The sequence below is a fragment of the Megalops cyprinoides genome, chromosome 16 (genome assembly GCF_013368585.1).
Source record: "Megalops cyprinoides isolate fMegCyp1 chromosome 16, fMegCyp1.pri, whole genome shotgun sequence".
In the NCBI taxonomy this organism is placed as follows: domain Eukaryota; kingdom Metazoa; phylum Chordata; class Actinopteri; order Elopiformes; family Megalopidae; genus Megalops; species Megalops cyprinoides.
Window position 1 is genome coordinate 25990669 of NC_050598.1, and position 24244 is coordinate 26014912.

The 24244-nt window shown below is 47.6% G+C and overlaps 1 protein-coding gene across 1 annotated transcript in view; it reads left to right on the forward strand.

Annotated features, from left to right (window-relative positions):
- gpc3 (glypican 3) overlaps positions 1-24244 on the forward strand; it is an 88346-nt gene that overhangs the window by 62436 nt on the left and 1666 nt on the right. The window contains exons 6-7 of the mRNA XM_036549149.1: positions 76-181; positions 12766-12964. Of these exons, the coding sequence (XP_036405042.1) occupies positions 76-181; positions 12766-12964 (305 nt within the window). The remainder of the gene's footprint in view (positions 1-75; positions 182-12765; positions 12965-24244) is intronic.

The following is a 24244-nucleotide window of genomic DNA, read 5'->3' on the forward strand; positions in this document are numbered from 1 at the left end:
AAGTGATTTACTCCTCCTTCTCCCATGTCTCCTTCCACTCCTCGCCCCCGTCTCTGCGCCCTGCCCCTACCCTAGGTTTCCAGGATCAAAGCGGGTTCCGACGCACAGCTCCGAGGCCAAGCACAGGGGCCCCGAGCCCGTCATCAGCCAGATCATCGACAAACTCAAGCACATCAACCAGGTGGGTGAACGAGACACACCGGTCACATGCATGTCAGATATATTCACACACGCATTGCCAAAGAAACATGCTTATTGTAACTCATGCCCTTCCGAGTATTCACAGACGTTGACCAATATGGTACAACAGACACACACACACAGACACACAAACACACACACACATGTGCACGCACGCACACACACACACACACACACACACACCCCTTCCCACGGACACAGACACACACACGCTCTCACACACACACACACACATACACACACCCTTTCCCTCAGCTCAGTCACAACACCCTAAATCAGACCCTGTGTGTGCAGGCCTGTAGTCAGCCAGGTGATCAGGGCATCCACAGGGATGCGGGATGCAGGTACTCTAACAACAGACCTCAGGCGCAGCAGCCCTGACTCACCTCTCAGGTGTGTCTCTGCGGGCACACACGCAGCTCGCACAGGGAGCGGAATCGCCACTCTCTCCGCTCAGTGCTCTTCGTTTGATTAGGATGTCGCTCACCGTCTCACCTGCCCGCGCGCCCGGCCCGGACCTGTCTCTGCGGTGACAGACGCATAAAGGCCCACCTGGGGCCGCGGCCTCCCTGGGAGCGCTGCGGTGCCGGCTCGTTTTGTTCCTGACCTCCGGTCAGGAGGGGAGGCCTGGCTTCCTCTGCAGCGGAGCCCAGCCCGTGCCTGTGTGCCCCTGGCCTGTCTGCATGGATTAGACTCACGTTCTTGTTTAAACAAACTGTAGCGCGAGATCTAAGCTGGAGAGGGAGAATAACATGCCCCCCCTCCCCCACACCAGCCCAAGGACCCCCTGGGGGTGGGGGGGTAGCTCCAACCGCTGGGAAAGAAGCAGCAATTTTCTCAATTACATTGCTGCATTACCTCATACACACTGACCCCTCGCTGAAACAGGATGACCGATGTGGATTAGGAGGTGTTCCGAGTGTTACCCCTGCCCCCCCCCCCAGCTGTTGTGCTGATGCCCTAACAATCCAGTCCCTTCCCTCGCAGTGCGTGCACACCCATTCATGCACAGGAACCAGCTCTGTAGAGTCTGGTAGTGTGTGCGATGTCTCAGAGTGAATGAACTGGCGTGGATTTCCTGACCATGACGTGAGACGATTGTGGTGAAATCTGCCTGTGGACAACTGGGCCCTTTGTGTGAGACTGCCCCCCCCCCCCCCCCCCCCCCCCACACACACACACACACACACACACACACAGTCTCACACACACGCACACATGCAGGCAGGCCATCATGGGGGAAGCCTGTGTACCCTGCCTGTTTGTTCGTTGGTTGATCCCTGTGTGAACATCCGCATGTATGTCGCGTTACAAAAGGACTGGATGATTAAACGCTCTGTTGTCTGCTCCAATGCAGTTTGATTCAGTTTAGATTCGGATCTGAGATTCCATACCTGGGGAAGCCTGAGCCCGGTCATGCAGCGGCCACACCTGTGTGTGGCTGCAGAGTGCACCCCTGATGTACTGAGCGAAGGTGTTTATGCACGGGCTAATCGCAAGAGGCCTGTTTAAACCGCCACGTGTGATTTCCTCTTTGTAGATTCCTTCTGCTGTTACTTCCTTTAGCGTCGCCCTTGGCCCCAGCATCACTGGGTCCTATTAGGGGTTGTGTAGCTGTGGCTGGCCAATCGTGTGGGAGGAATGGGAGGCATTTGGAGTCCCTAGGGAATGGAATTCTGTGTTTTTGCCTCTGACTAAAATGTTTGCACATGATAACTTTTTTAAACAATAATCGACATATGGCCAAAAAATGCTCAAGTCGGTTGTGCGCACTTCTTTTTAAAATCAGGTATCCCCACAGAGAATATGGGGCTTGAGGGGATGTTTTTAATTACAGCCAAAACCCAATGCAGGCATATGATTTGAGTCTTTAAAACTGTCACATTTAATGCTTTTAGTACAGAGTAAACATGTGCCAAATTGAAAATGGAACAGTGACAGATGGGGGGACCCTCCTTTTCTCAGCAGGGAACCTACAAAATGATGTGTTGTTTGTCTTTTCCTGCCCTAGCCCACTGAGTGCCTACAGAGGCAACAGCAGATCACCACGGTCTTTCCAACGTCTCTTTCACAAAAGGGCTGACATACATCATTGGCTCTCAGTTCCTCATTAAGTGGCAAGAGAGAAAGCCTCCCAATAAAATGTCTTCCAGGACGATGATGTCATGTGCAGAACCCTAACAGACACGCTTCAGTAATGCCCTTGGCTCCTCTTACTGGCTGAGAACACTGGCCAATCAGAGCTCACTAATCCAGCATACAGAACTGCAGATTGGGGTTTTTATTTGTTGTCTAAAATGACCACACCATGTAGCTAGAACTAAGCATTGCCTCTTTCTGGTCCTGGCAGTTTCCAAGAAAAAATATATGTGTAACTGAATGATTTGCCTGGATTGGCTAAAGGCGAAATTAGTATTCTGTCTGTTGTTGGCTAGGATACTAAATGATACTCTTTCCCCTTGTGTACTGTAGCTGACCTACAGCTAAGGCAGGTCAGTGGGATATGGCTTGTAACTCCTGCCCTTCACCCCATGTGACCATTTGGGCCCAGCCCTTCACCTGTATGGTTCAGTTACTTGTTGCTGCTTGTGATCAGCTCACTCAGACTGCGATCAGATTCAGTAAATCTCCAACTGCAGTTTATGTGAATGGAATATGAATTAATCATATTCAAAATATGTAAACAAAAAAAATTCCTTTCTTGTGTGTCTCCTACTGTTGGTTGGCGTTAGTGACTTTATCTCAAGACAGAATGGGCTACGTGTATAGTTAGCAGAGACTAAATCCAGGGTGGTTCAAGGAACAGAAAATAGTCAAAACCAACAACCCTCTTCCTGCTCGTAAAACAAGGCTTTCTCACGCCTAACAGTTCTGATGTAATGGCTGACTATGGCCAAATTTCACAGGAGCTGTTGTCTATAAATGGGTCAAAAATAACCACTGCTTGTTATTTTACCCATTTGAAAACAGCAAACTGTCTGTAAGCGCACATTTCTACCTTCCTGTGTGTGCCAGTGCACATGTTTGTACTTGTGTGTCTGTGTGTCTGTGTATACATTAACCCAAGTTTCAAAAACATACTCAAGGAAATTGAACTGTTCTGCAACTTGTCCCAGATGTGTGTGGACTCACTGTCTAAAATTTCAAGGACTGTACATACACAAAATGTGAAAACACTGCTGCCCACTTCTGTTGCCCCAGTGTGGCTGTCCACCCAGGTAATAAATACCTGCAATGCCTTCCAAACAGGTGCAACACAGATAAGCTTATAAAAACATAGGCATCTGTGAAGCTTGGCCGTTTCAAAAGCATTGTATTTTTTCCTCAGTCATAAATACCTCAGAGGCAAGGGAGACAGAGGGAGAGAACAAGAAAGAGAGGCATACTTTCAGAGCTTAAAACTTTTGAATATTGCACATTCTTCTGGTAACGTGTCTGCTTTTTTCACAGACATTGAAAACTTTTTAATATTGCACATTCTTCTGGTAACGTGTCTGCTTTTTTTCCACAGACATCTAAACTCTTACATTGTCAGATTCATGTTTTGTCAAAATTAAGAGTGGGAAGGGTTTAACTGCTAGGAAAACTGTGATTAACTTTTGTTGTGTACACAGTGATGGCTTCCCATTGATCCAATATCTGTTCTGTTTATGGAGCTGCTCATTCTGGGTGGCTCAAATCAGCTGCAATGTGATAGGATGTGGAGGATTTTTGTTTTACCTGAGTGACTTAACGGTCTTGTCCATTGGAAAATTCCCTTCCCTTGCTGCTCTCTGTCCACACGGCCATATACCTGTGGAACATTTTTCGGGTGGAGGCCGCACAGCCTGGCCTGTGTGCTGTGTATGTGGATGGTGGGTTAGGAGAAAGTCAACATCCCTCAGCCTTCCCCCTGAGCCCCCGCCTCCTCCCTCTCAGGCTGTGCTGAGTTGTGTGTGACAGACTCCAGCCCCTGTGCTCCCCCCCACCCCCTCACCCCCTCCCCTCCCCAGCTTCCCACCCTAATTAAAGCCAGGACCTGGGAAAGTCCTGCAGGTAGGACAGGAATTCGGGGTGGAAAATTAACCAGATCCCCAACGCCACACATTCCAGCACGCAGTCGCACTTCCTCCAGCCTGCAGCCGGCCCTGGCACTTAGACTGCCTGCTCTCCACACTCACACACTTCGACACACTCAGTACACACTCACACTCAAACACAGCACACTGTAACACTGCAGTACTCTCAGCATACACATTCAAACACAGTACACTTGAACACACTCAACATACACATTCAAACACAGCACACACCAGGGACGTTTCTAGCTAGTGAAAAGATCCGGGGCTAAGTCAAGTTTGCCTGGGGCTTGTCTTTTTTTTTGAAGGGAGATTGTAATTGGTAGTTTGGGGAGATTATATCTACCTTTATAATAAATAAATATTATCAGGGAGGGAGGAAGAGTCAGGGGTGGCTAGAGGGTTGAGTAATTTTGTCTGTTTTGCCCTTTTGTAATACTCCTGTTTTGTCTTAGATGTTTCTTAATTTTTTTTTTTTACTTTTGATGTGGTTATTGTTGTTTGTTTGATTTATGTTTGCTCTGTTGCTGTCATTTCATACCTTACATGTAATATAAAAAATATATATATATATATTATCACACCTTCGGATGCTGCAAGTCAAGTTCCTCTCTGTAACACAGTCTGTCTGTTGTTTTGCTATAAAAACCTCCTTTTTCAGGGTGAAAATATTTCAAGGCTAGGCTTAAAATATTCGGGGCTATAGCTCAGAATGATTGGACCTAACTATGCCACTGGCACACACTAACACATACTTTTAGACCCAGCACATGCTCACGCTTTATAAAGAGACGTTTTGCTACAACAAAAGATTCAGCATTCGCGAACATCTGAGCATCTTTGGCGTCTTTAAGCGACCTACATGTGGGGAACACAGAGTTCCTCTGAAACATATCTGCTTCCTCCCACCACAGCAGCAACACCTCAGAATTCTCTTACATCTAGTTACATCATCAGAAGTCGGGAAAGATGGTTCAGCCCGGGGCTTCTTGTGCTTTGTAGTCAATATCCCACAATGCAACGCTGCATCGCCGGTTCCCAATGGTAGGATGTGGACCCTCAGGGACCCCCCCCCCCCCCAACACCAATGCACCAGCAGGGAAGCTCTCCCTTACTGCACATGCACAGAGGGGGAGCTGCCCTGAAGTGCTGGAGATGCTGGTAGCCATTTTGCTACAGCTGAGGATTGAAACACAAGGGGTCGTTACTCAGGTGAGCTCCTGCTGGATCGGAGCCTGTCTGCAGCTGTTGGTGTGAATCACCTGGGCTCAGTAACTCTTTACATGCACTCAGACAGAAGGGGGGGGCGGGGGGAGCAAGCGGGCTGTGCTGTGGATGGTGGTGGTGAGGGAGGGTTACACAGTGTGGCTGGCTCTCTTACCGAAAGTTGTCTCCGGAAACTAATTACCCAATAAACTAGACGTCTTGCACACTGATCTATACCTGACTCTCCACCACACACACACACGACTAAAGTTAATGAAAGTCAGCACCGCTGTTGTTCAGTCAACAGAATGCCTGCTCGTTCACGTCCACTTTTGGTCCTGATTGGTCCATGTGGCTGTGTAATCGAGCACTTCTGCTCAGTTTCTGGCCCTTGCTTTATCCAGGTGTTTTCCTGAGGTGTTTAATGCTGTCCGCTCTGCTGTTCCTCCCTCAGCTCCTCTGGATCCCAGGCCTTTTTGGCCCCTGGCAGCAGGGAGCTTGCTGCCGAGTGTTATTCTAGCTCTGTTTTGTAAGGGGTAACCATAGGAGTTCTTTAAACGAAGTGTTACACCCCTCATACAAGGCACCTTGGTGACCCCGGGAGGTGCAGGTGGTGGGTTGGGCTACAACGCTCCTCATCGCAGGCTTGGACGGTGAGGAACATCTGGGCTGGAGTTCACCATCAGCCATCACTTTATCCCCCCCTCTCTGTCCTTTCCCACCGGGTTTTTTTTTGTTTTCATTTCCCAGTATGTGCCTGTACCTCTGGTTCTCTGAGCTGGGATGGGCCAATACCCCAGTCTCTTCAATTTTCAATTTTTTTCCCTCCTCTCTCTCGCTCTCGCTCTCCTTCTCTCTTGGTCTGCCTATCCCTGTTTCTGTCTGTCTCTCTCTCTCTCCGGTCAGGAGGTCAGATGGAGCATGTGAGAACCCTCTTCCTTCCAATTATTCTTGCTACTAATGATTCACCCCACCACCCCACCCTCCACCCCCAACCCTTTGCCCAATTCCTCAGGCCAGATGCCAGAATCAGGGTCTCTGCCTCTCCCACATCCCCACCCCCTCATTGGGTGGAATTACCACATGGCCATCGAGCGAAAACCCCACAGCCAGGTCTGGAGAGATGCACCATAGACAGCAGTGGTTACAGGAAGGGACAGGGCAAATTATGGGCTTGTTTTGTGTCTGAGTTCTCCACAGCTGTGAGAATTATTGGAAGAAGTCAGGGAAATTAAAGGGATAAGCTGATTAAATCATGGGATATGGGGAAACTAAGGTGACATCAGCTCTTGATATCAGCAAAATCAGAGAGGAGAAGTTGCATAGTTTGCTGTACTCCGTGAGATTGTTTTGTCAGCGGTGCAGTGTAAATCTACTCCATCCCTTTCCCTTGACTCAGTGAAGTTTTGGCTAAGGTTAGTTTTTCTCATGCTGGTCTTTCCCAGCAAGCACCGGGGGGGTGGGGTCGGAGGGGGCATGGGGGGGGGCAGGGGGGGCCTGCCGTGTTCGCACTGGAGCCTATTAGTCTTCATTCAGTCATGCGGGAGTGAAACAGGAGCCCCACAGGAGGTCAGGGGTCACACTTCCTGTTTCCTGTCTCTCCTGGGTCATCAGCGTGTCTTCCTGCGAGGGTCGCGTGACCTTTTTCTTATTTTCTTTTCCTTTTTTTCTTGCGCCCGGCTAGCAGTGCCGCGGGGGGATTCACACGTGCGGAGCCGTGAGAATTAGCGCCCCCCTGTCTGTTTGCTGCCTTGGCTTCAGCTGTGCCCGTGGTTAACTGAGTCAGAGGGCCAGATGCGGCTGGTCGGAACGCAGGCCGTCTGCTCGAACCCGGCACGGCGGGTGCAAATCGTGAGACAGCAGTGACGGCTCAGTGATGTCAGCGATCTGCCTCACACCGAGTCAGACCCAGAGCAAGATTCTGGGAAGCATCCTCAATAACGTGTCAGCCAGGAGGAGCAGCAGACAAGCAGGTCTTGTCTGTGCCTCTAATCTGATTTCAGGGCCAGCGGTTACATCAGGAACAGGGGAATTTTTAGCTGTAGACTCAGCACAACAATCAGCCGCTTTCACAGAAAACATCCTGAGGTTTTGATGCGATTATAAAAGGTAGTGAATGGCAATCAGACCGGAGACATATTTTTTTTCCCACAGCCAGATTATCCCTGTAAACATGCACATACATAGTACATTCTAAACGATTCAATGTGATTGCTCAGAACTTTCATTTAGCACAGTATTCTTGGGTTGTTCGGGAAATCTCTTGATTTTTCAGTTGAAAGTTCGCAAAAACATCCGTGTTTTCCAGAGTTCTCTGAAAGTGAGAAAACTGCACAGCGGCAGAAGGAAACGTACAAGGTTCCAGTTAAAATAAGTTCAGCCTGGAAAGGCTGTGTTTGTTTAAAGCGGACATGCACACACCCTACCTTTTGCATGTTCTGGAGTCTCCTGGCTGTTTTCTTACACCCCCCCCCCCCCCTCCACAGGAATTAAATGTAGGAAATTAATCTGTCTGTCAGCTGTCTGGGACACACGTACCCTCGCGTGACTGATGCCACTGCAGACAGAGAGAGGCAGAATGAGAGAGAGAGAGAGAGGGAGACGGAGGAAGATAGGAACTTTTATGCACAGAGACTGCAAATATACACACACATGCACGCACACACTTTGTTTTCGATAAATGCTGAGTAATGCCCAGCAGAGTGCAAACTGGGTTGCTCTGAGGCCTGGCAGCCCGTTGGCCTGCTGCAGAGGTTTCCATGAGTCAGTCGGTGAAAATACAGCTCAATTTTCTCTGCCCTGCTCAGGTATATCATAACTGCCCCCCCCTCCCTCCCACCACCATCACCATCATCATCATCATCATCGTCATCATCATCATCATACAGCTGTTCTCAAAGCTGCTTTTGTGTGTATGTGTGCGTGTAAGTGAGAGAGATTTTTCATTGATCCTCCAATACCTAACCCCACACCCCCCAAAAACACAAACACACTTACTAGAAACCTGTGCTGAAGTTGTCATGTTGTACTTCACAGAGAAGTCAGGACTGTATCTGGGTTGTGACAGCATGGGTTTGTGTAACATGGGAAGTTTCATTTAAAAAAAATGATTCACAAAGCATGAAATCCTTTATCTTCGGTCTGAAAGCGCGGATGACTTGATTTAAGCTCTGTTTTTATTGAAACGCCAGTCTGACGATGGGGATGTTTGGGCCGTGAACTTTCACAAAAATATGTTTGAGAAACGCAGAGAACATTTTGTGCAATATGAAGTCCAGACAAGTGTGGCAAATGGAATTATCAATGCCACAGTGCAGCTATGGCGGGCTGTGATCACAGCTCCACAACTCCGCAAACTCAAGATCCAGCCTAGAGGGCCCAGGAAGCCGGGAAGTAGTAGTGTTCCCCATGCCCAGACATGCACCCTGTTCCTGGGGGGTAGGAGCACTCAGTGCTGGGGTCAGATTCTAATTGAGTCGTGCTGAAAGGCAGAAAAACATCCTCTCCTCTGGCTTTGCTCACCTCCACTTACTGCTTACACTTACTGCTTGCCTCAGCTCCTCACAGAAGGAGGCTTGAGCAAAATGCATTGAAAACCTGCCCTGCTCTACACTCTGTTCTAGTGTACTCAACCATACTCCTCTGTACTCCACTGGACTTCACCCTGCCCCACAGTACTCCATTGTCCTCCTTCATTCTCCATTGTTTTCCACAAATGGCAGAGTGGACATTTAGGTCTATGATTCAGATCCCAGGTGGAAAATTCTGACTACAACATGCTGCATAGTTTCATTAATGCAGGCTACCTACCTTAGGTGCACCAGTGTATTCCTATGAGACCCTGTATGTGACATCACAATGTAGTGTTCCACCACAGATATTCTATATTATGACCATATATGCAACTTCAGCCTCACTTCCATTCTCTGTATTTCCTTGTCTGGACAGCTCCAATGCTAACAGAATGCTCTTCTGCTGTTTGTGTTGTCATGCTAGCAATGGATGTTCAGTTTTAGACCACACCCCTTCGAGAATATCGATAACGGGCCAGCAAATCAGAACACTTACGGTTTCGACAGCGGAAGAGGCAAAACTTTCAACGTGAAACACAGCGAGCTGGCTATGTGGGCAAATATCTGTGATTCTACTTTATGTAGTCGTATTCTTTCCCATCGTATACTTCAGAATACTGCGCGCAACCATACTATTCACTTGAGCACCACAGCGCTGCTTGCTTGCGCTGACCCTGTGCAGAGTTCGTGGTGGCGTGGGAGGTTGTGACAGATCTGCGGTTGCACTGTCTCTGTCTGGGCTGGCCTACAGGGAGAGACCCGGCGCATGTCAGGGTTTTGTGTGTTGTTTTTGACTTTGGTTTTCCCGTTTGTGACTGGCCGCTCTGCCCCTGAGGAGGAGGTGGCTGTGATTTGCTGGCACAGTGCCCTGCATTAGACACCAGTGTCTAGTCTGCCCCCCCCCCCCCCCCCCCCCCAGGACCATAAAAGTCTATTTTCACCTAATGGTTTGGCAGCAGAGCAAGCGAGTGTTGCTTTTTAATGCTCTTTCATTCCTCAAAACATTTCATGTGTTTGTTTCCTTCCTGCTTTGCGTCTAATGGCCGTATGGCTCTCGGACAGCGTAACTGTTTTTTTTTATTTTTACCCCTTCGGCGGTTCTTTCTTGGTGTGGGCTTCTGTGCTTTGACAGCGGTGTCACTTTCAGTGCAAACATTTCTGCGGGTGCATGGCGGTGGAAATAACATGAGTGGGAGTGCTCAGGCCGAGCGCCGGGTGTCTGTACTTTACTGAGAGCAGGTGGCTGAGCTGAGTAAAAGCTCTTTTCTGACCGACGCACTGCGGAAACGGGTTCAAAATGAGAGAACCAGTACGTCTATCAGGGATTTAAAATTAAATTTGTTGAAAAAAAAAAAGCCCTTGAATAAATTACCTCAGCCACTCCGTCTTTATTGCCGCTTACTTTCAAAATCCAGTTTGTTTGTGGGCAGCATCTCCAGCCGGCATCTCCCTGAATCCCACATCCGAGATTAGGAAGCGATGCGGACACCAGCACTGACCCACTTACACTCCCTCCACACGCGTGCCAATCTTTATTTCTGTCTCACACAAGGAAGCTGAAATGAAGCAAAGCCACAGCTCAGTAATTGAAGTCAGTAAATATGGCATGTTTCTCATTTAGTTACCTGAAAAAGAGCTGTTTTTTGTGAGTGAAATACTATATAGACTGTGTTCAGCCACCAGATGGCACTATTTGAAACACGTTTTCCTCATGGATTTGATTGGCCATCTGGCTCTCCTTTGTTTCAAAGTGTTCATGGTCATATTTTGATGCATAGTGTTGGAATGCCTTTTTTATGTTGTTTTTCCATGACCAGGCATACATAAACATCCTTTTGAAAATGTTTCCAGACCTCAGTAATATGTCCATAGTGTTGAGACATGAATCTAGGCTTGCTTAGGTAACATGGTGCATGTTGGTCTACTTCTCTGAAAGCTTACAAAGATGTTACTAATAAATCATATGGTGGTCAGTGTGTGTATTGGGGAAGTGACGATAAGAGCAGTGTTTATCTTTTGAGTAATGTCAGACTGAATGTTTATCAGCATGCTTTTGATTGAGTTTTTAAATCTGGGCAGCAATGTTAATTCCAGATTCAATTTCATTTTACGGCGGTTTCCACTTCGTAGTGCAGCCGGACAAAGGAAGGCCCATCTGAGCTCAATTTTCTCTCTTTTGACAAACAACCAAACGACAGCAACAGCAACCACAGAAAGCGCATACATGCACACGCGCGGAGGAAGGAAATCAAGAAAAAAGGGGATGAAAGGGAAGCTGAATGAAAAGATGAGAGGAGAAAGGACCAGGGGCTTTGAGAAACATGCCACTTGGCAGACATGTCGGCTTGCCAGGGCAATTTTTCATTCCAGTTTGTTTTCACGCAGGCTTTGCACGAAAATACTTGAGGCGGAGTGGTGGCATGGTGGCGAGTTGTTCTCAGATGTTAAGTACACCTCAACCCGGTATGGTACAGTACAGCCAACCGCAACACACAGTTGTCAGGTATATCTGCTCAGTGATAGGGAAAGTGTGTTCCAGAATGCCTTATGGACATGAGCAAGAATAGGCGTCACGGCACCAGAATGGAGAGTTTTCGTCACAGTGTCAGATTCAATTCCGTTCCTGTTCTGAGGATTCCAACCTGGTGATTCCAAAACAGCTCTCAGTTCCACACTCAGAGCACATTTGAATTGGACTGGGCTGAATAATGTCATTTAAATCCAGTACTGGCCCCAATTGTACTAGGTAACATATAAACTCCGGGGCGTATTCAGTTCCTCCACGTCAGACCGGTCTGGAAGCTCTCTGAAACTTTGGCTTCTGGGTGTTGCTGCGGTTATTCCCTTATTACAAAACAAACTCCACTTGATCCATAACTATTTCCTATTCATTGCAGCATCTGATTGAATATCCTTTTTTTGTGAGATTCTTTTCATCTGTCTGAAGAAAATGCACTTGTAAACGCAGCAGGACTCTGAATTATAGGTCAGTTGAGGGTATGTGTGCCTTGGTGCTACAGCACTGTAGTTTGTCCCTGTCACTCACAGACCGTTGCTCAAGGACATAGCGTGCGCTGCTGACAGCACAGCCACTCAAAGCCTAATAACCAGGAGGAGTTTGTTAGAGCCAGAAAATTACACATGTTCAGTGCGTGGCAGGGCTGCTTTCCAGTCATTATACTGCGTTACGTTTTTGTCATTTAGCAGATGATCTTACCCAGAGCGACTTACATGGGTCACAGTTTTACATGTTATCCATTTGTACGGCTAGATGTTTACTGAAGCAATTCTGGGTCAAGTACCTTGCCTAAAGGAACAACAGCAGTGCCACAGAGGGGGACTGAACCAGCAGCCTTTTGGTTATGAGCCCTGCTCAGACCTTCATTAAACACTGCAAACATACTGCTCTTAGAGAAATAAACCTAAATCTGGTCTGAGTAACAGGACACAGACCAGCGCTGCTGTTTGAAAATAAGATGGGTTTCTGTGGAGGATCCTATTGAGAATTAAAAAAAAGGCTTCTAGCTTTTTAGTGCAAGGCTCAATTGTGGTGAATGGTTCATTGTTTTCCCTGCCCTGTTCTGCAGATTTGCTCATGGTAATAGTTCTATTAATCACGTCCAAGGGCCGTGGTTACAATGATAAGGGTGCTGATATGTTGGATAAATGGTGGTAATAATGTTAACCGCAGATACTGATGATGTCATAACCGGCCTCCTTTCTTACAGCTCCTGCGGCTGGTGACTGTGCCCGAGAGGCGCTGGCGGGCGCGGCCAGGGGCGGGGGGTGCGGAGAGAGGAAGAGGCGGGCGTGATGACGAGGAGGAAGAGGGCCTGGTCAGCGGCGACTGCGATGATGAAGACGAGTGCAGTGAGGTCTCGGGGCTGGGGCCGCCCCCGCGTCGCAAACGCCTGCGCATTTTTGCAGGTCAGTGACCTTCCTGCTTCCTGTGTCAGCTGTGTACTTCCTGTCTTTCAGGCATATGGGTAATGTAGTTCTGGGACAGCCTGATGCCGCAGTGCCAAAGTGTTTTGGTTTTGATGCTTTAAGGCCGTTCCATGCATCAGCTCCACGAAGGACATTTGAACAGAAATCATGATTTCGGTAATTTTACCTGTTATTCTGGCTCCTCATGTGGATGGACAAGGGCAAGGGTTATATGTAATCTTAGCACATCACAATAATGTGCTCATTGCAATTACCATTTGTGTGAAGAGAGGGTTGTCTCAATTGTAATTCAACCCTTTTTGGCCGAAGTTATGCCTGGACACTAATGAACATCATAAGGACGACCACTTTTCTCCAAGATTTCAGTTCTCGCCATAATTCGCTCTTCCTGAAAGCAACATAGCAACATATATACTCAAAGAAACTGCACAAATTAGGTGATACGTAAAACTGGAAGCATTTGAATTACATGTAGCAGTATCATTCCTGTACTACATTTTAAGAGCTCTTAAAAACAGGGTGATTGAAAGGGGCTCGGGTTTCTTCTCTCCTTGATAATTTGGGAATTGCATTGCAATTCAGCAATTGTCTGTATTTTGACACCAGTGGGGGTCACCGTGTCACGGTGTCTGACTAACACTCCCGAGACGGAGTTTTCTGGAGGTAATTTTTCCAGCCCTGTTCACGGCACTACCCAGGTGCGCCTCGGGGGGAGCTCAGCAGCTGGGCTGGGAAACGCTGGAGCTGAGGGGCCGGGGTGAGGATTTCGGGTGATGGCCTTCGCCCGGAGGCAGCCACTCGCTCCCCTCCTCGCTGTCAGCGAGCCCCTCGTAACGAAAAGAAAGATTTACACTTCGAAAAGGAAAAACCAAAAACCCAGAAGAAGCAACAAACTTGAAAGTGAAAAGAAACCAAACACAGGAGAAGAAAAACAATAGAAGTACAGGGAGCAGGGGTGGAGGGTGGGGGGGTTCGATATTCGGACACAAAGCCGGCACAGCTGAGCAAACAGGTGGGTGGGCGGGGTCCTGCTGTCCTTGTTGTGGCGGATCGGGGTTCGCTGGGAGAGAGCGGGGCTGGGGGGTCCTGGGTCAGTGCAGGAATCTGACAGGTTCAGCACATCCGCTGGGCTGGACCGTGAGATGTGCTCGGGGAGGCTTCAGAACCTCCACGACCCCCGTCGCAATCGCCCCTTGGCTCTCTACGGCAAACAACGAATGGTGCGTTTGAACTGGTAGGAATATCCGATCAGTGGATTCGCATGACATTTCCTGTGTATTGTAGCCCCGTCCTTTGATTCCGAGTGCGCGGACGTTTGGCGTGGCTGGGTTTCCCAGAGTGCTCACAGTGAGTGGGTGTGTACGGTGGAGCTCTCTGGGTAAAGGTGACGGGTTTCACCTTTCTTGCTCTTTCATATGTTTCTGACTCTCGGTGATGTAATTTGCCAGTTATGGAATCTGCTTGACAGGGTGTGTCCCAGACTGTTGTCTCTCTCCTCTTTGTGTGTGTGTATATGTCTGTGTGTGTCTGTGCATGGGTGTATGTGCATGGGTGTATGTGTGTATGAGTGTGCATGCAAGTGTGTGTTGATGTATTTACTGGGGTGTGTTGGTATCGTTTCTAGGGTCGATATCTGTATTTTCACATAGTAGGATTACTATTTGCGTGCCTTACAGTTAGTTTTGGCCTTTTAGTAATTGTGTGTGTGTGTGTGTATGTGTGTGTGTGTGTGTGTGTGTGTGTGTGTGTGTGTGTGTGTGTGTGTGTGTGTGTGTGCGTGTGTGCGCGCGAGTGCTTGTACCAATGCGGAAGCATGTGTGTGTGTCCAAAATATCTGTTTTGGTGACGTTTGGCGGTAGTCAGTGATAGCCAATATGCCCCTAATGGACCACTGACATCTCAGTCCTCTCAATCAGTCTGTGTGAATGGCAGGAGTGCCGGACTCCGTGGTGGCCTTCATTGGCCAGCAGATTCACTAATGGATGGCCTGTCCCTGCTGCGTACCTGATGGATGACATATCTGGTTTCACAAAGCCAGCAGGGAACGTTTACCAGAACACAAGCACGGCTCCCCCTCATTCCACACCCCCCCCCAATCCCACAATCCCCCAGCCACTACAGCGAAGCCCCTTGGAAACAAGGTGCAGACAGGACACATGTGAGACCCAGACCCCTGCTGTCAATGTGGATGCTCTGGATGATCAGGAATGATTGGTCGCCCATAGCTCATTCTAAACCGAGATTCCAGAACTCCCCCCACCACCACCTCCTACCAGCATGGCAGCCCGTGGGAGCTTTTCCAGGACAGGGGCTGTGCGGTTCTGTCTGTCCCATGCAGAAAGTCTGTGTAGACAGGCGCAGGACTCCTGGGTGCTGCTCTGTGGGGCCTGGCACCCACACTGAAGCACTCTTTTCGGGAGCCCTCTCTGGCAGTCTGGTTGCAAACTGGAGGTATATTTTACAGAGAGACAGAGGACTTCCTCGGTACTGCCAGCTTATTGCTTTATTTTGTTGTGCGTTACATCCCGGCATTTTTCTTACAATTCATTTTGTCCAAGAATAAAGCTGAGCTGAGTGAGATTACCATAATGTGGGAACACTGAACGCACGGGATGTTTTTGATTGGCATTCCTGTTATCCCTTCTTGCTTATCAGTCAGTAATAATTAATTGTTTTCGTTGATAGTTCAGTGTTTGTGAAAAAAAACTTTTAATTCAATCCACAGTTTTCAAAAAAAAAAAAAAACAACATAACGCAGCTCAGTTTTACTCAGTGAATTATTTGTAATTTAGTATTGCGTCCTGTCACATTACTATTGTACTGAGTGAACATTAAACCAGAACATCGATGCTAGGTGTAGTTTCTGTAGCTGTCCTTAGGGAATCTAAAAGGGGAACTTGTGTTTTAAAAATAAATACTGTACGTGATATTTCACCAGCTGCCATGATACACTAACTCATTTCCCATTTATGGTGCTGTTCAGCAATCCCCAGTCTGCTCCAGACTAAATTCTGCAATACACATCCCAGAAATGCACCTCCCAGTGAAAGACAAGGGTCAAGGCCTGTGTCTGTTTGCCTGTGCTGAGCACTGATAGCACAAGGGCAGGGAGAGAGCACGTAGCATGCACATTACACGGGCTTGTGTGTGTGTGTGTGTGTGTGTGCGCGTGCATCTGTGTGCCTGTTTGTGCCGTGTGTGTTTGTATGCACATGTGCGTGTGTGTGAATATGTGTGTCTGTGTGCATTATTGTGCGTGTGTTCATGTTAGTGAGTGCATATTCTCTGTGTTTCTTTGAAAGAGAGAGAGTGCGTGTGTGTGTGTGTGTGTGTGTGTGTGTGTGTGTGTACTCAGGCTTCCACACTGAGCAGGTCACATGACATTATAACTGTACTCATAATCTGACCAGACTCCCTTATCCTTATGGATCTTTTAATGTTTATACTTTGATATCTCAGACATTCTGTAACCTCTAACTTCTGTTTGTTCGTGGATTGCTGAGGTAGAGCATCTCACTCAAAGCAACAGTCACACTACCACACAGCCCCATTACCCTTAGGCCCACTTACAAAATGCCCATTGGGATAGTCCGGTTCACTATAGGAGCCAGTAGCACATTGGTTAATTTCTACAATAACTTGACCTATCCCGTGGGAGGTTTCGTAAGAGCACTCTGTTCTACATTTTGCATACTTGTTATTTTCCAGAGCACCACAGACGTGAGGTCACTGCTTTTTTTTTTTTTTTTTTAAATCAGCGACGGAGGTTAGCCCAATGCAAAGTGGAAATATGCCTGTAATGTGAACCATGCAGAGAGTTAATGGGGCAGGGCCAGACTGACATGGCTGCAGCATGTTTACCCAGGACTCAGAGGGACTGACAGTGAAGGAGGGCGAGAGGGGGCGGGGGGGAGGGAACGAGGGAGAGGGACGGAGAAAGAGACGTGTGGCCGCATACACTCGGCCCTCCGGTGCCCCCGACCCCGCTCGCACTTAGAACCGAGCCCTTCCGCACTCCAGAACTCGAACCCGGGCCTCTGATGAGTTCCAGGCTCCGTGTGTGATCTCCGTTTCCCCGGTCCCTTCCCAAAGGTGAGGAGCTTGGAGGAGCTGCAATGGGGGGGGGGTTACTGTTCCGACCAAACATCAAAGCCCCCAACATGAGTGTGAGGTTAAGGAGCAATGACACAGTGCTTCTCCATGCAAGATGCAGAACAGCTATGTGCTGTGTGTGTAGAGTTTATGGAACAGCTATGTGCTGTGTGTTAATGAAGAGCTACAGTATGTGTTGTGTATATGGAGTGAAGTGAACAGCTATGTCTGGGGTTTAGAGCATGCAGGGCGAGGCATGTTGGCAGGTATCCATGTGGCGGGATCTGAAAAACAGCGAGGGTGCAGATGGGAGAGTACCCCTTCACAGGTGCGTGGGAGTTGGGAGGCCTTGTGTATTGAGTGCAGGGTTGGTGGGGGGGTTGGCATACCTGTCCATACGGCTGCTTGAATCCAACTGCAAACAACTGCCAGTTCTTTTTTAAGTCATAACATTGTTTCAGTCAACATACTGTAAGATTTTGGAAAAATATTCCTTGTTCACTTTTGTTTGATGACTGTAAATGTTTATGTGTATACTGGTACTGTGTTAGCCCTGTTGCTGACCAGGTGTGCATCTGTAGAGGTCAGATAACTGTCTCTGGGTTCAGAGCATGCTGGGTGTTTAGCATAGGCAGTTTAGAGAAGGATTGAAGGGCGTGGATATGGACATAACTCCATGCCAGGTAAACGTGGATGTTTATCAGCGCAAAACCTGGCTGGGTTGGATCCACTTTCCCGCAAGCTGATTTCTTTGTGTGGTACGTTAAATCCGTTATAAAGAAAGTATAACTCAGACAGATGTTTTATTTTTCGCCTCGGAAGGAACACCAGTTACCCGCAGCTCATCTGTGAGTAATCCTGATCAGAGAGACAGAAAGAGACCGAGAGGAGGGGGAAAAAAGGGCTCAAAGCTACCAAGGCTGCACGGATTCGACCGCAGGGTTCCTAATAAACAACAATTTCTCCAAAAATCACCACCCCTTCCACCCTTTCTCCCTGCCACCCCACGCCCCCCTAAAAAGTAATGAATCTCACCACCATCTGTGCAAATAGCACTAAGGTTAGTGTGGACTGGGGCTAGATGGGGGAGGGGGAGCTGGCTATATCAAGGGGACCCAAACATAAACTCCCCTTGTTAGCACCCCCTGAGGTACCCTTGCAGAGGGGCCAAGCTGCAGGAAAGAGAGGGACCCTTCGGGGGAGGCGTCAGCTCTCTGCCTGCGGTGCCGTTCACAGTGAGACTGGCCTGCAGTGAGGCATATAACCAACACATGGCCATACACTTACTGTGTGAGTACCAGCCAGTTACATTTTTACGAGTGCTGAAATACCGTGAACACCCTTTGCGGTGGAATTGTAGCAGGGTGCAATAAAAAGAAAACCTTACAGGATTTATGAGCAGGATTAAAAAAACATTACACCTGGACCGTAAGACAGTGTAATTTGACATATCAAACAATACACAAGTACAGCAAAATAGTATAACACAATGCAATAGCGAGCGTGCCCTAAAATGGATTTGCTCGAGGGCTGTTCGAAGGTCTGATTCGAAGAGCTGTTTTTTTCCAGGTAATTCCAGACATATTTCAGAATATGTTGCCTATCAGAACATCTCCAGCCCAGACAGTGTAGCTCTTAGATGGAAGAGCTGATCTTCCATATGTGTTCCCCAGAGTTGCTCCAGACATCAGAAGAGCGCTGTGGTCCAGTGCGATGGATCACAGCTGGCCTGGTGCTGTCAGCAGCCTGATCCTGCCAGACCGCAGGGGCCACGCCTTCAACCCATTTGCATGGAATCAGCTGGTGGGGTAGGGGGACGTTTGCCCCCAAACACCTCCATCGTCATGTCTCTCCCGGGCTTCTGCCCCTGGTGCGGTCCTGACCTCTGTCAACCCCCCGTCCGCCACCTCCCTGTTAACTTCAGGAATTATGACTCTCATCTTTAAACTCAGTGACCCTGTCCCAGCATGCTCCTGGCCCGGATCCCTATCCCTCACAGAATCACTTCTTTGTCACTGTTGTTTGTTCCGGTTTTAATCCTCATAAGGCACTCCAGTTTTATATTACTGGATTTCATCTGACAAATTGCTGAGGAATTCATCTTGTCTCAGAATATACCCCCCCCCCCCCCTCTCTGTGAGTCCTCCAGCTTTGCTCCCTGTGATGTCGGAGACTATAAATACATTCGGGGGAAATCTAATTGTGGGTGCTCAACGTGAGGAGGAGCACTGCCGGTCATCCCACCACTGACACCAGTGACACACGCAAGCACACACACACACTGGCCATTATAATTAATAGGTGTTGACTCGCATTAATCACACAAAGCAGCCATTGAAAGTGCAGTCAGGAATGTAGGCTGGGAGCTGATATAGCCACGGGCAGCCAGCATGGAGGAAAAGAATCAATTAACATAAAGTTACACGGTCATACACACTGTGTTTTGCCCGAGAGAAACACACAGGCGCAAAGAAAAATTGACCCTCATACATGGAGGTGGGGAGGCTGACGCATGCATGCACATACAAACACGCACGCACACGCGCACACACACACTCACACGCGCGCACACACACGCGCGCGCGAACACACACGCACACACACACACACACGCACACACACACAGGCAGGGAGCCTGGCACAAATTCTCCACATCAACACAGAGAATTAAACAATGTGAGATACTTTATTTTCTCCAAACTGGAAACCGGTCCCCTAGGAAAAAGATAAACAATCACGTAATAGTTTTCGGGAATCGAAGGGCACACATAGACTCACTGAGAACCAGACAAATGAAGCGCAAATTTTATCTTCTCTGTCTCAGACAGGCTCAAGATGCATGAGATTATCATTATATTACATTTACATTTCATTCATTTAGCAGATGCTCTTATCCAGCAACTAAACATTTAGCAGATGCTCTTACAACATTAAAACATAGTGGCTCAGCGATACACACAGGCATTCAAAAACTAGAAAATCAGATTATGTTTGGAAGTGGGACACACATTTCAGAAAGAAATGTGAACGGAGTGATTTCAGTCATTTTTGGTATTAATGTAGCTCCTCTCAGTCCTTAAACCATGATGATGATCTCCAATCCAAGCAAAGGCCTGATGATGAAGCTGCCCCTTATTAAAGACTGCAGCAATATTCATTATGATAATCAATGCTGACAAGCTGCTACATTAGTTAGAGACTGATACAAATAGAGCCATTTTTCGCTAATGTGCTGTATCTGAATTACACATCCTTTACCTTTTAACTGATGCCTTTTTGCCCAGACTTGCCAGCCTAGCCCTTTCTTTTCCTTCCTTTTCCTTTCTCTTTCACCCTCTCTCTTTCCCTTTCTCTCTCCCTCCCTCCCTTCCTCTCACTCCTCCCTCTTTCTTTCTCTCTCTCTCTGTTCCTTTCTCTCCCTACTTTTCTCTTTCTCACTCTCTCTCACTCTCCCTCTCTCTTTCTCTCCCTCCCTTCTTCTCCCTCTCTCCCTCCCTCCCTCTCCTTCCCTCTCCCTCTCTCTCACTCCCTCTCTCTCCCTCTCTCCCTCTCTCTCCTTCCTCTCCCTCCCTCCCTCCCTCTCTCTCTTTCTCTCTCTTCCTCTCTCTCTCTCTCCCTCTCCCTCCCTCGCGTGCCCCCAGTGTCAGAGGGTTTCCTTCAGTGGAATAACAGTGAGTGTTGCGGAGGTGGGCCGGCCGGCGTTCCCTCACAGTGCAGCGCTGTGTTTGCGGCGCTGTCCCCCCCCCCCGGGGAGACGCGTTTGTCTTGGCCGCACGTTCTCCCCGCCTCCCGGCTCGCTCCTGCGGTCAGGACGTCCCGCGCACTGGCGGAGTCTCGGATTCCCCCGCTCCGCCGGGCCTGCCAACACCCAGCCCCAGAGGGCCGAGGGCTGTCAGAGCCCTCTCTCTCCCCCTCCGAAATTCCAGTTCATGTTTATCACCACCCTCTCTGTCCAACTCACCAGCAGACAACGGCATGATTTGACTGTTGCCAAAGCATGTGAACTTAATGAGCAAAGTGCCATGTGAGAATACAGTAAGAAAGAAGACTGCACTCGTCCAACAAACCCCTAATGTTACACAATAACACACACACACACACACACACATATATATATATATATATATATAAAGTGAATAGTTATATTGAAAGATACTGAATAAATCTTCAGCAGGAAAGAACATAAAATCATAGAATTGAATGTGAAGAGATGATTTTTTGTTATGTTACACAAGGTATATTTAGAGACCACATACTGCATTCTCTATAGTATATATTATATGTATATTAAATTACATTATTTTCATTGCTCTTATCCAGAGCAACTTTCATGTTATCCATTTAAACAGCTGGATATTACCGTGGGTTAAATACCTTGTCCAAGGGTGTAACAGCAGTGCCCCAGCAGGGAGTCAAACCAGCAACTTTTCAAATACAAGCCCTGCTCCTTACCACAATGCCACACTGCTGTTCTGCATATGTAACATATATACCTAACATATTTAATGTATGCTTTGGCTGCCCCCATCATTTCCCAGCAATGATGCAGCAATCTGTCGCATTTCCCCTGACTCATACAAAGCATCTGTGTTTGGGTCTGGATTCTTCCCAAAATGTACTGTGTATACGCTTGCGTATGTTGGAGGAGCCGAATCGGCATGCATGACTGTGCTATGTCTTTGAGAGCTGTCATGTGTTTCACACTATTTTTATTATTTTTTGGACAGCTCAGTCTCCTTTTTGGTCCATAACAGTTAACACAAACCTGAGGTAATTCATTATATATGCTCTTTAAAAAACTGATCATTTTGATAGGAGCTCTTATTATTTTTTCAGTGCTTCTGTGTGTTTGCAAGTGTATGGAGGAGGTTAAAAAGAATGAAAATGCAGATGATTTTTACTCTACAATGCTAATCAAGGGTTTAGCGTTCAATGAGAGTAAAATTGACACACAGAAGCAGGGTTGCCCTGAACTGAAACGATACACATGCCCACACGATACACTCACAAAGCCGTCCAGCCTGACCTTCAGAAACCACAAACAAGCACATACCACAGTCCTCTCCAGACCAAAGTCTGCCGTCTGTCTGGGCTCTATTCTTCTGCTGACAACCAGCTGTTAAAATGAAAATAAAACAACACAATGTGCAAGCCTGTGTGTGTGTCTGTGTGTGTGTGTGTGTGTGTGTCTGTGTCTGTGTCTGTGTGTGAGTATGAAAGAGCGAGAGAGACACGTTGGGTAGTAATCACAGTATGGGGCGAGTCCTGGTCTTCCATTACCAATCAATGGGTGAACTATTGACCTTTGACCTGGGTTGTAACTCGATCTGGAAACACAGTGATAAAGTGAGCACACCGGCACAACGGTGCCCCTCGGGGAGTGATACTTGGAAAATTGATAACTGGAGGGGTGGTAGGGGAGAGAATAGGAAGGCCCCCTCCACTGTGTGTCAGAAACCCCAGTGCTGGTCACATTCATCACCAGAGGTAGCGTAAATACTTTTGGCCAAACAACATCAATCCATCTATATATCAACTTATCTTTGTCCACGATCTATAGATCACCATTACCACTCCTTGTCTGGCCTTTGAAGTGCATTCCTCTCCTCTTGTCTTTATGTCTTTCTCTCTCTCATTCTCTTTCTCTCTGCATTTATTTTGCATTCAGGTGTTTCTCACTAATTGCAACAGGATTTTATCAGTCTCAGCTTAGTGGCAGATGATCTGTGTTTTCATGGTCTTCAATCCCACTTGAGTTGTTCTTTCAGTCCATCACTGCAAAGCCTCTATTTTACAAGCATAAGATGCTCTGAGCCTTTTTGGCAACACTGTACACTGCCTGCATATGCGTTGTCTCAATGTATTTCAGATTTGGTTTTAGGCAAAAGCATTTTTACTGTCTGATTCACACCCCCTTACACGGTGCAGTCAATTACTCAGAGCTTCACGAATCTCACACACACACACACCTGCACACACACACACACACACCTGCACACACACACATTCCCACAGACACAGATAACACAGTGCCCGCATACACACACACATGCCATAGCCTCGCCATTCATATGTACACACCTTTCCACATCCACATTTTATATAAAAGCCATATCGAATTGCACCTTTCACCTTGTTGGTTTAGGAGTACAGCACACTGCTGTCTCGCGGACAAACCATCCTTTCAGGGTCGAAAGAATGTCAGGCCCTGGCCTTGTCAGTGCAGCAAGGAAAAGAAGAAATGGTTGATTGTCCTCTGGCCTTTGATCAACCTTTTCCATAAATGCAAAAAATAAATAAATAAATAATCTCAGAGGTTTCGGCATCGGATCGTTGTTTATTACCCTTTTCCACTCTTTTAATCTCCATCTGGCAGAAACGGGGCTTTCGGGCACGGAGGGATGCCTGGAGATAAGGCCTCACAAGTCCCCCCTGCGCTGAGGTTCGGTCTCAGTATCGCATCGCAGTCATGATCCAGAATCAATCGCTGCTTTATCCGGCCTGCTGATCTCAGAGCCTCAGTCTGGATGACTGATTTCCTTCCTCTGTGTTAGTACCAGGCATCCTCTGATTACCGAGGCCTACATGTGGAAACATGATTATGCAGGTATTAGTCAGTCGTTTTTTTTTTTGCTGGTTTGGGTACTGAAATATGAAATCCTCCACGTCTCATCAGCTGCTGCACCTAATGGGTTCTCAGACCTGTTGCTTCATGGAGGCCCAAACTGGTGTGGGGTTTCAGGAAAATTTTTCTCTCCTACATGCTTTGCTGAGGTTTTTTTTTTAGCATGTTGATGTAAAAATACTTCCCAATTATCCAGTCAAATGCCAGTTTTCACAAGACAACCCTATGGAATATTGGTCTCCTGCTCCATCGTATTCTGCAAGTGTAAATGCTTTGGACATACGTCGTGGCAAGGCAACCGACATTTGTGTGTTTTCCATGCAAATGACAAAAATGTACATGTAATTGAGTGGAAAAAATTACATGTAAGGGAAAAATTAGGGGAAAGAAACTTGACAAGCAAAAGTTTTCAAACTCCAAGTGTCTTAAGAAAAGCACCGTAGAACCCTGTGATTATTTGATCATGAGTGTTGTTGCTCCTGTCACTTCTCAGCATCAACGTTGCTGTTGTTGTGTCACCAGAAATGTAACAAATGTCCTTG